The sequence below is a fragment of the Tamandua tetradactyla genome, chromosome 13 (assembly GCF_023851605.1).
Source record: "Tamandua tetradactyla isolate mTamTet1 chromosome 13, mTamTet1.pri, whole genome shotgun sequence".
NCBI lineage: Eukaryota > Metazoa > Chordata > Mammalia > Pilosa > Myrmecophagidae > Tamandua > Tamandua tetradactyla.
The window spans coordinates 61,538,301-61,551,491 of NC_135339.1; the positions used below are offsets into that span (position 1 = coordinate 61,538,301).

General features: G+C 36.5%; 1 protein-coding gene across 2 annotated transcripts in view; it reads right to left on the reverse strand.

The window, feature by feature from the left end:
* LOC143654144 (cytochrome P450 2C23-like) overlaps positions 1-13,191 on the reverse strand; it is an 80,732-nt gene that overhangs the window by 11,950 nt on the left and 55,591 nt on the right. For both annotated transcript variants that reach the window (XM_077125729.1, XM_077125730.1), the window contains exon 3: positions 542-691. In XM_077125729.1, coding sequence (XP_076981844.1) covers positions 542-691 — 150 coding nt within the window. The remainder of the gene's footprint in view (positions 1-541; positions 692-13,191) is intronic.

The window sequence follows — 13,191 nt, forward strand, 5'->3', positions numbered from 1 at the left end:
AGAATGTCAGTCATCTTGCATTAGGATTGCAAGAACTGGGCTTCTCTCCTGCTGAGATTTATTTGGATAGTTTATTTTGCTCTAAACTTCCCCAAAGCAGGATGTGAACATCTTGTAATAATACTGATACTATACTAATAATATACTATAGCATCATAGGAATACTATAATACTAATAATAGCAAAAAGTAACATTATGGAGAATTTAGTACAGGCTGGGTACTGTGAAAATATTTTAGTGTACTATATTTTTAAAACTATCCTGGGGTTTGATTTTTAGCCCTGTTTTTCAGCCGCGGAAAATGCATCTTCGAGAAGTTACGTAACTTGTCCAAATTTACACCATGTATTAAGCGCTGAAGTTGGGAAATGAATCCAGAGAAAATTATTCCAGCGTCATAACTAATAGCTTTGGAGACAACATTCTTCCATCCCTTTTCTCCTGGCGGACCCTGGGCTATGACCCCCAAAGGAGCTTTGCTTGTGGGTGGTGTGCGTAGGGGGTCCCCTCACCCCCAGAAGAATGATCAATGAAATTCACCTTCTGTTTTTCTGAGCTCTTCCACTAGGAACCGGGCTTCCTCTTGGATCCTCTCCTCAATGCTTCTCTTTCCCATCCCAAAGTTCCTCAGGGTCATGAGGGAGAATCGACGCATTTGCTTCCACCTCTCTCCATGACTGAAAAGGATTCCTAGATAAAGAAGCAAAGAACAGGAAATACTTTGTGTCGTAGAGTTGGATATGCTGTAAGGCTGATCTCTATCTAACCTGGACTGTCTCCAGGGCCCTAAGGGTGCAACGTGTTCTGTTGATTCGCTGAAATATTTGTCATTTTGTCCCAAAGAAAATAAAACCTCATTTCTGGTCAAGAGGGGGCAGAGATGGCAGACTCGGACAGGGGAAATCATTGGCAGGTGGCAAGTATCTCTAAGTGCAGTAGGGTTCTTGTCTGGTTTGGTTAAAAGTAGTTTAAAAAAAAAAAGGCTCATCTCACAACAGCCTTTTCCCAGGTCTCTGGTTTTGTTGTTGTTGTTTTTTATATTTGTAGTCTTTCTTAAAAAAATTTATTTATTAAAAAAATTAAGAACAAAAACATTAACGTATCATTCCATTCTACATATATAATCAGTAATTCTCAATATCATCACATAGTTGTATATTCATCATTTCTTAGAACATTTGCATCAATTTAGAAAAAGAAATAAAAAGACAACCAGGTCTCTGTTTTTTACACATCTCTCTCTCTAACTTGTTTTCAGTTCTTCATGTGATTTTCTCTATTAGAGGAAAAACAACTTTAAAGCAAATCAATCCGGGTTTTATGTTTCTATTGGCCTCAGAACATACTGCACCAGTTAACCTGCTCTGGCTAAGAAATGAAGGCACAAAGGAACTCGATATGTTCTATACCATGCTTTTTTCCTTTTCCTTTGTAAAAAAAAAATATATATATGTATTTTGAACTTCCTCTTGCTCTCAAATCCAAATCCCAGGGGCATCTTCATATCTCCCTACCCGTTACCCTACGTATCTTGTTTCTAAACCCTGTTGATTCCATCTCCAAAATGATCTGTCCCTTCTTGTCAGTTCTTACTATACCACCATACTTCAGGTTCCAACAATTTAAAAAATTTAGAAAGTTGCAATAATTTTCAAACCAGTTTCGCTGTCTTGCTCACTCTTCTAAATTCACAGAATGGCTATATTATTCAAAATCATATACAGAGACAATCATGCTGGTGCCAAAAAGCATGCAATGGATCCCCAGTTCTCATCCTGATAACTTTAAACTCTACCTTTTCACTTTTCTCTCCCTCAGCTCTAACTCTGCGACCTTATGGACCAATCATAACTCTTCATTAAAATCACCTCAATTGTTTTGCATTCTCATTTCTCCCTTTTGCCTACAAACGCGTCTTTGAAACTGGTTATCCTTTAAGAGCCATCTCAAAAACCTCCCCTTTGAAGTCTTTCCTGTACTTCTCTATGGGAGGTAATCTCTCCCACCTTTAAGTTTAATTGGCTTTGTAATGCTTTATAGAAATTCGTGGCTTTTTTTTTTATTGCACTTATTTGTTTAATACGTTATTCTCCTTACTAGCTTTTGGTCTCCCTTAGTCAAGTAAGAGACTGGCTCACCCATCCAAAATTTTCTGTGATTTAAATAACCATTTCATATCTGGAAAATTAGCAAGCATTAAAATATTTAAAAACCCGGAACTATCAAGCTTGTGGTAGAATTGGTGCATTTGTTTAGTCACTTTGTATATCATTACATTTTGCAATTAAAGCAATACTTCCAGCAAAAACTATTAAAATTGTCTTTGATTCATTAATTGCTCTCAAAAATTTATACAAAGAAATAATTCAGCAAAAGGCATACAGATGTCTCCTGCATGGCTGTTTATACTAATTTAAGAAAATTGTAAGTGATCTAAAAGCTAACAGCAGAATAATTGTTTGCACAATTATAATAAATCAACATTAGGGAAAATAAAGCAGCCATTTAAAATTACGAAAATAATAAATACAAGAAATGTTAATATTGTAAAAGAAATAAATATCCCAATATACCTGTAAATTATAGTTACAATTATGTAAAATATGCATGCATTTGGGCAATATTTGAAAGAAAGAGTACATAAAAATAAAAATAGCCGTGTGATTGTATTGAAGCAACCTGCTTAATGGTTTATGGGCTCCAGAACTCAGCAGATTGAATTCAAGTCTCTGCTTCACCATTTTCTAAGGGCAAGTTATTTCACTTCTATGCTTCAGCTTCTTCATCTGTAAAATGGAAATAAAAAATACTGTCTTCTTTATGGGATTGTTGTATTGACTAAGTATGTATATAAAATCCTTACTTAGTGTGGGTATCTGACAACATATAATAAGTACTCAATAAATGTTAGCTGTTATAATACATAATTACTATTGGAATTTTGTAGGTATTTTAATCTTTTTAAAAAGATTTAATACTGGTGTACTCAACAAATGTTAGCTGTTATAATAAATAATCATTATTGGAATTTTATAGGTATTTTTATCTTTTTTAAAAAATTTAATACTAGTTTTACATCACCTTTAAATCAAAAGGCAATTATAAATTTGGTACATTTATTTATTTAATCCTTAAATTGGAAATTCAGACATTGTGTTTGATTTTAATTGTTCCTCTCCTATGTGCCATGTAGGATTCTAGAAATACTACTACTATGAACATTCTTATTTATAAGTTATTTCCCACGACAGCTATTATTTCTCAAGATAGGTTTCTAACAGGAATAAGTAAGTCACTGAGAATATCTCTTTAGAGAAGTTTGGCTGTTAAGGGGAAAGAAACATGGGACAGAGAGTAAAGGGAACATGTAACCAAGGAGTTATGAGGGGGATGCTGGGGAATACATGCATGCTTCTGGAAATGATCCAGTGGGGAGTGACTTATGAGAGGCCAGTCAAACAGGAACCACGGTAACTATTTAAAGTAGAGGAAATCTAATTCAGGGAATTGGTAATGGAATATAAGGCAATGGAAAAGCTGAGAAGTCAAACCAGGACACTGAAACAACCCAGTGATGATCAATAGTAGTAAGCTGCTATGGAATTGGTATCACTGGATCCCCATGGCTGGGGTTATGTGGCAGAAGCTGGAACCAAAGTAGATTTGTCCTGAAGGAGCTGGGGCCACAGAAGACCTGCAGCCCCTAAGAGAGATGTTATGTGAGGCAGAGGGGTCGGGTGAGATCCTTAACTTCTCTCTACCCACTCTCCAGTCTCTGCCTCTGCCACCCTTTGGCCAAGCCCAGCCAGAAGCCAGTTGTAAAAGGAGTATGGGAAATACAGCCTGCAACATCAGTAACACTGTGAAATAGGGCAGATAAGGAAATGGAGAAGAATATCATATAATCCAACCTAAGTAAAAAATCAGTGGTTCCTGGTGTAATCACGTAGCCATGCCTTCACTACCACAATCTATATGAAGACATTTCCATTCTTACACACAGAATCCCATACTCCTCCCCCACATCCCCTGCTTATTGACATTTAGCTTTGGCATAATGCCTTTGTTACATTCAGTGGAAGTGTATTACAATTTTACTGTTAATTATAGACCCTAGGGTGATTGTATTTTTCCTATATACTATCCCATTTTCAACACTTTGCAATGTTGACATTCATTTATTCTTCCTCATGCAAAAACATTCTTACATTTTTATATGTAATCATCATCATGTCTACTCTAGGTATTCATAAGTTATACCATCTTGGTCTTTATCCTCTATCTTTCCTTTTGGTGTCACAATTGCCCCCAGCCTTTCTCCCTCTCTCTCAACTCACATTTGGCTTCATTCGGTGTACTTATGTTATTGTGCTACAGTCAGATAGTATCGTGCTATCCATTTCTGAATTTTTATAATCAGACCTGTGGCACATTCTGTACTCCTTCAGCATCAAATCCCCAATCTCTACCTTCGTTCTCTCTCCTGACAACCTGCGTTCTTAACTTGAACTCTGAAAGTTCACTTATTAACTTTAGTTCATGTTAGTGAGACTATACAGTATTGTCCTTTTGTTTCTGGCTAATTTCACTCAGCATAATATCTTCAAGGTTCATCCACATTGTTACATGCTTAATGACTTTATTCTGTTTTACAGCTGTGTAATATTCCATTGTTTAGTCTCTTGTCCATTGATGGACATTTGGGTTGTTTCCATCTCTTGGCAAACATAAATAATGCTGCTATAAACATCAGTGTGAAAATATCTGTATTCTTGCCTTCAGTTCCTCTGAATATATACCTAGTAATGGGATTATGGCTCATTCGGCAGTTCTATACTTAGCTTCCTGAGGAACTGGCAAACTGCCTTCCAGAGCAGTTGCACCATTCTACATTCCCACCAACAAATGTAGATAGGAATTCTTTCTCCACATCCTCTCCAGCACTTGTCCTCTTCTGTTTTTTGTTTTGTTTTGTTTTGTTTTATAATGGCCACTTTATATAATGGGTCTGAGATGACATCTCATTGTGTTTTTTATTTGCATTTCCCTAACAGCCAGTGAAGTTGAGCAGTTTTTCATATGCCTTTTAGTCATTTGTATTTCTTCTTCTGAAAAGTGTCTGTTCATGCCTTTTGCCGATTTTTAAATTGGGTTGTCTTTTTGTTGTTGTGGTAGAATCTCTTTATATACTATGGATATTAAACCCTTATCTGATATACAGTTTCCAAATTGTCTCCTATCGCATAGGCTGCCTTTTTACTTTCCTGACAAAGTTCTTTGATGCACAAAAGTGTTTAATTTTGAGGAAATCCCATTTATCTATTTCTTTTTTCATTACTTGTACTTTGGGTGTAAGGTCTAGGAAACCACCTCCTATCACAAGATTAATATTTCCCTACATTTTTTTCTAAAAGTTTTATGGTCTTAGATTTAATGTTTAGGTCTTTGATCCATTTTGAGTTGATTTTTGTATAGGGTGTAAGATATGGGTCCTCTTTCCTTCTTTCGGCATATGGATATCCAGGTCTCCAAAGACCATTTATGAAGAGGCTGTCCCAGGTGGGTTGTTTGACCACCTTATGAAAGATCAATTTCCGTAGATGAGAGAGTCTATTTCTGAATACTCAGTTAGATTCCATTGGTCAGTATATCTATCTTTATGCCAGTACCATGCTGTTTTGACCACTGCAGTTTTGTAGATTTTAAATATGCTTTTTAAGTCAGGTAATATGAAACCTCCCACTTCATTTTTCTTTCTCAAGATATTTTTACCTATTTGAGACACCCTGTCCTGCCAAATAAACTTGGTTATTGTTTTTTCTATTTCTGCAAAGTAAGTTGTTGGGATTTTAATTGGTGTTGCATTGAATCTATAAATGAATTTGGGTAAAATTGACATCTTATCTGTATTTAGTCTTCCAATCCATGAACACGGTATGCTCTTCCATTTATTTAGGTCTTCTATGATTTATTTTCACAATTTATAATAGTTTTCTGTGTACAGGTCTTTTGTATCCTTAGTTAAATTTATTCCTATATATTTTATTCTTTTGGTAACTATTGTAAATGGATTTTTTCCCGTTGATTTCCTCCTCAGATTGCTCATTACTAGTGTATAGAAACTACTGATTTGGGGGTGTTGATCTTGTAACCTGCCACTTTACTGTACTCATTTATTAGCTCTAGTAGCTTTGCTGTGGATTTTTCAGGATTTTTTTTTTCAACACATGGTATCATGTCATCTGCAAACAATGAAAGTTTTATGCTTCCTTTCTAATTTGGACACCTTTTATTGCTTTTTCTTTATTCTAGCTATAACTTCCCACAGTACAATTGGATAACAGTGGTGACAGTGGGCATCCTTGTCTTGTTCCTGATCTTAGAGGGAAAGCTTTCAGTCTTCCTCATTGAGTATGATGTTATCTGTGGGTTTTTCATATATTCCCTTTATCATGTTGAGGAAGCTCCCTTCTATTCCTATCCTTTGAAGTGTTTTCATCAAGAAAGAATGTTAAATTTTGTCAAATACCTTTTCTGCACCAATTGAGATGATCATGTAATTTTTCTCCTTTGATTGATTGATATAGTGTATTACGTTAATTGATTTTCTTGTGTTGAACCACCCTTGCATACCTGGAATAAATCCCACTTGGTCATGGTGTATAATTCTTTTGATGTGCTGCTGGATTCAATTTGCAAGCTTTTTCACAAGATTTTGCAAAAATATATAGATACAAGATTTTTGCATCTATATTCATTAATGAGATTCATCTATAATTTTCTTTTCATATTATATCTTTGTCTGGCTTTGGTATTACAGTGATGTAGGCATCACAGAATGAGTTAGGTAGCTTTCCCTCCTCTTTGTTGTTTTTGAAGAGTTTGAGCAGGATTGGCACTAATTCTTTCTTTTTTTTTTAAATTTTTTTTATTGTATAGTATAACATACATACAAAGCAAAGAAATAAAAAAGCAATAGTTTTCACTTTTGATTTATTATTATTTTCTCTATTTTTCTTTTCTCAATTTAATTGGTCTCTTTTCTTGATTATTTCCTTTTGTTTATTTTGGGGTTTGCTCTACTTTTTATACTTTAGCTGCATCCCGCAAATTTTGATAGGTTTTATTTTGCTTTTCATTTAGTTCAAAATATTTTTAGTTCTCTTGAGACTTCTTCTTTGACCCGTGTGTTATTTAGTAGTATGCTATTAAATTCCCAAATATTTTGAGATTTTTCCAGCTGTGTTTCTGTTGTTGATTTCTAGTTTAATTCTATTGTCTGAGAGCATACTTTGCATGAATTCTATTATTTTTAGATTTGTTGAGGTATTTTTGTGGCCCAGGCTGTGGTCTATCTTGGTTAAATGTTCCATGTGAACTTGAGAAGAAAGTATATTCTACTGTTTTGGGATACAGTAGTCTATAAATGTCAATTATATCCATTGATTGATATTGCTGTTCAGTTCAACTATAACCTTACCGATTATCTGCCTACCGGATCTATCCATTTCTGACAGGGAAATGTTGAAGTCTCCAACTAGTAAGGGTGGATTTGTCTATTTATCTTTGCAATTCTATCAGTTCTTGCCTTGTATAATTTGATGCTCTGTTAGGTGTATACTCATTAAAGATTGTTGTCTTGGAAAACTGACCCCTTTTTCATCATGTAATTAATGCCCCTCTTATCTCTACTAACTTACTTTGCTCTGAAGTCTTCTTTGTCTGAAAGTAATATAACTATTTCTGTTTTTCTTAAATTAGCATTAACAGGGTATTCATTTTCCTATCCATTTTATTTTCCGTTTTATTTTGGTCTACTTGTATCTTTATATTTTAAGTGGGTTTCTTGCAGACAATGTGTAATTGAGTATTATATATTTTTTATATCCACTCTAACAGTCTCTATCTTTTAATTGGTGTATTTAACCATTCACATTTAAAGTAATTATTGATATAGTTGGATTAATATCTGCCATGTTTGTAACAGTTTTCTATTTGTTGAACTTGTTCTTTTAAAAAAATATTTGTATTGAGATATCTTCATGCACCATACAGACCACCGAAAGTATACTGTCAGTGGCTCACAATATCATCACATAGTTGTGTATTCATCATGATGATCATTTTTAAACATTCGAATCACTCCAGAAAAAGAAAAAAGAAAAAACCCACACACCCCATACCCTTTATGCTTCCCTCTCATTAACCACTTGTGTTGTAATATACCCAATCTTTTTAACACCCCCTGTATTATTTATTTTTGTCCTTATTTTTTTACTCATCTGTCCATACCCTGGATAAAGGAAGCATCAGCCACAAGGTTTTCACAATCACACAGTCACTTTGTAAAAGCTATGTAGCTATACAGTCTTTTTCAAGAATCAAGGCTACTGTAACACAGTTCAACAGTTTCAGGCACTTGCCTCCAGCCACTCCAATACACCATAAACTCAAAAGGGATATCTATGTAATGCATAAGAATAACCTTCAGGATAACCACTTGTTCTAGTTTGCTAGCTGCCAATGCGCATACCAGGAACAGAATGGCTTCTTAAAAGGGGGAATTTAATGATTTGCTAGTTTACAGTTCTAAGGCCGAGAAAATGTCCCAATTAAAACAAGTCTATAGAAATGTCCAATCTGAGGCATCCAGGGAAAGATACCTTGGTTCAAGAAGGCCGATGAAGTTCAGGGTTTCTCTCTCAAGTGAGAAGGTACACGGCAGACACAGTCAGGGCTTCTCTCTCAGCTGGAAGTGCACATGGTGAATACGGTGTCATCTGCTAGCTTTCTCTCCTGGCTTCTGGTCTCATGAAGCTCCCCAGGAGGCATTTTCCATCTTCATCTCCAAAGGTCACTGGCTGGTGGACTCTGCTTTGTGGTGCTGCAGCATTCTCTCCTCTCTCTGAATCTTCCATTCTCCAAAATGTTTCCTCTTTTATAGGACTCCAATAAAGCAATCAAGATCCACCCAAATGGGTGGAGACATGTCATCCCCTAATCCAGTTTAACAACCACTCTTGACTAAATCCCATCATCCAGGGAGATGATCTGATTACAGTTTCAAACATACAGTATTGAATAGAGATTATTCTGCCTCTACGAAATGATATTTTGATTTAAACATGGCTTTTCTGGGGGCATACTTACTTTCAAACCAGCACACCACTCAATTCTGTTTGAAATCTCTCAGCCACTGAAACTTTATTTTGTCTCATTTCTCTCTTTTCCTTTTTGGTCAAGAAGGCTTTCTCAATCCCATGATTCCAAGCCTCAACTCACACCCGGGGATATTTCCACCCCTGGGAGTCATGTCCCATGTAGGGAGAAGGGCAGTGAATTTACCTGCCAAGTTGGCTTACAGAAAGAGAGGCTACATCTGAGTCTGGGGGTGACTCTTATGCATAGTTATAAGTAGCCTAGCTTGTCCTTTGCAGGAATAAGTTTCAAAGGGGTGAGCCCCCAAATCAAGGGCTCAGCGTATTACATTGGTTGTCCCCACTGCTTGCAAGAATATCAAGAGTTCCCCAGATGGGGAAGTTTAACATTTTATCTTTTCTCCCAAGTCCCCCAAGGGGCTTTGCAAATACTTTTTTATTCTCTGCCTAAATTATTCTAGTATGTATCAGGGTATCACACTAATCTGTACAAACCAACAAGGTCTTACTCCCTAGTCAAGATTCCGTGTAATTATGGTGTTCAAATAAACCAGCCATACAAGTTAAATTAGATAATATAATACCAAAAATAAAATTTTGCATGAAATAAACATCTCTTCCTTTGGTCTCTGTGCTAATTTGAAGCTATTATGTACCCAAGAAAGGTCATGTTTTGATCCTGATCCAAATTGTGGGGCAGTCATTTCTTTTAATCCTGATTCAGTATTGCAGGGTGGAAACTTTTGATTAGATTATTTTCCACAGAGATGTGGCACACCCCATTCTGAGTGTGACCTTTTGATTAAATGAAGCCGTGACTCCACCCACTCTGGGTGGGTCTTGATCAGTTTACTGGAGTCTATAAAAGGGGAAACAGTTTGGAGAAACCTCAGAAATGACAGAGCTGACAGAGAAGAGCTGATGTAGATGTTTGGAGATGGAGACAGAAATAGCCTGGGTGCTAAGCAAGGACTCACAGAAATAGCCGGAACCTGAAGAGATTAAAATCTCTGGCCCTGGAAGATGCTAAACTACGAGATGAAACCCAGAATAGCAGGATTGGGGATTATAGGGTGTGCCAGTTTGAAAAGATCATATATCCTAGAAAAGCCATGTTTTAATTCTGATCCATCTCACAAAGGCAGCCATTTCTTTTCATCTCTATTCAGGACTGTAGGTAGGAAACTTGATAGGATTATCTCTGCAGGTGTGGAGATGTGGCTCACCTAGTTGTGGGTATTAATCTTTGTTTAGAGGGAAATGTGACTGCACCTATTCTACATGGGTCTTGACTAGTTTACTGGAATCTTTTAAAAGAGGGAACCATTTAGAGAGAGCCCCCAGAAGCAAGAGAGCCATGAGAATCACGAGAGCCCACATAGCCAGAGACCTTTGGAGATGAAGAAGGAATATGTCCTTTGTTCATGAAATAAGAAGCCTGGAGAGAAAGCTGGCAGACATCACCATGCTCGCTATTTGCCTTTCTAGTTGAGAGAGAAATCCTGAATTTCATCAGTCTTTCTTGAGTGAAGGTAACCTCTTGTTAGTGCCTTAATTTAGACATTTTTATAGACTTGCTTTAATTGGGACATTTTCATAGCCTTAGAACTATAAACTTGCAACTTAATAAATTCCCCCTTTTAAAAGTCATTCTGTTTCTGGTATATCCTATTCCAGCACCTAGCAAACTAGAACATAAGGCAACTTTACACTTAGCTTTCTGAGGAATCACCAAAGCTCTTCCACAGTAGCTGTACCATTTTGTATCCTATCAGCAGTAATAAGTGTTCTTTTTCTGCACACTTTCTCCAATACTTATCATTTTCTGTTTATTTAATATAGCCATTCTGATAGATGTGAAGTGGCATCTCATAACTTTGATTTGTATTCCCTAATTGCTAGATTAGATTTCATCCTAATCCCATTTTGTAAGAGCGACAGTTTCTTCTAATCCCTACTCAGCACTTTAGATTGATTAGATTATCTCCACACAGACTGTGACTCAATCAAGTGTGGGTATTAAAATTGACTAGTTTACTGTAATCCTATAAAAGAGGAGACATTTTGGGGAGCATTCCCTTTTGAGAACAAGGAGAGAACCACAGAAAGCCACAGCAGAGCCAAGCAGAGCCACAAGGCAGAGAGTCCGCGCCACCAGAGACATCTGGAAATGAAGAAAGAAAATACCCCCGGTGGAGCTCCATGAAACAAGAAGCTGGGAGAGATAGCTGAGAGACTTTGCCATGTGCCCTTCCAGCTGAACGAGAAACCCTGAACTTCATTAGCCTTTCTTGAGTGAGGGTAACCTCCTGTTGGTGCTTTAATTTGCACATTTTATAGACTTGCTTTAATTGGAATTTATCCTCGGCCTTAGAACTGTAAACTAGCAACTTATTAAATTCCCATTTTTAAAAGCCTTTCTGTTTCTGGTATATTGCATTCTGGCAGCTAGTAAATAGAACACACACATACCCAAATTTCCAGGGAAATACAAGATTATATGTATATGACACAGCATCTCAAGATCTAGAAATAACATTTACAGTGCCAGACTAAATGTGACTGCTATAAAAGTTTACAATCTAGGCCCTAGTTTTCTTGTAAGTATTTTCTTAAAGAGACCATACGATATTTGTTCTTTCATGTCTGGCTTATTTTGTACCACATAATGTCCCCAAGATTTATTCACCTCATTTTATGCACATGACTTCTTTCCTTTCTGTAGCTGCACAATATTCTGTCATGTGCATACACCACAGTTTGACATTCTACTTCCCAGTCAATGTATCCTTCAGATACCTCCATCCATTGGGCACCATGGATAATGTTCAAAGTAAACAATTCATGTCTCACATTAACCTCACTTAGTCGTACACTCAACAACACTCTTAATTTTAGGCAATTTTCATTGCTCCAAAGAGAAAAAGAACAGAAAAACATACCCTCACCAAATAGCAAATCAAACCTCCCCTTAACTCCTGTTCTCCACCTCATGCCCCCTCCCAATTATTTGTCCCTGGTACTGCTTTGGTACTGCTGATGTCTTCCTGTTAACTATAGGCTATAGCATGTAATAGTAGTTTTCCCCCATATCCCTCTATTATAGACTCATTGTACAAGATTCATACCTCTGAAGTAGTTCATGCAAGAACTTATTTATATTTGTAATGTTAATTGGTAGGATACATGGCTCTCTACAACTCCTTTCAATCATGTTCACCTTCAATATGGCATATTACTATAAATCCGCTAATAAACTGCCGTAATTTCTATTCATTCCCTTATATTTAAGTTCAACTTCATTAGCTAACCGTTCACCCATCTCTAACTTCTGTATATCCCTAGGTCCCCTATATTCTGCATCTTAAGCCTCTGAGTTTACCTTTACCAGGGTCATAATAGCAAAATCATACAGTTTCTATCCCTTTGTGTCTGGCGTATTTCACTCAGCATTATGTCCTCAAGGTTCTTCCATGTTCTCACATGCTTCAGGATGTCATTTCATCTTACTGCTGCATAATATTCCATCACATGCATATACCATATTTTGTTTATCCACTCATCTGTTGATGGGCTCCTGGATTGTTTCCATCTTTTGGAAATTCTGAATAATGCTCCTGTGAGCATCAGTGTGCAAATGTCTGTTTGTGTCACTGCTTTCAGTTCTTCTAAGCATATACCAAGTAGTGGTATTGCTGGGTCATAGGGCAACTTGACACTTGGTTTTCTAAGTAAATGTCAAATTGCTTTCCACACTGTTTGGCCTATTTTTTCTTGAGTTTTCTGTCTTTTCATTGTTGTAGTTGTAGAATTTTTTTTATATGTTCTGGATGTCAAACTCATTAGATATGTGGCTTCCAAATATTTTGTTCCATTGAATCGGCTGCCTTTCACCCTTTTGGCAAAGTCCTTTGAGGCACAGAAGTATTCAATTTTGAGGAGTTCCAATTTATCTATTTTTTCTTTCATTGCTTATACTTTGAGTGTAAGGTCTAGGAAATTACTGCCTACCACTAGATCTTAAGATGTTTC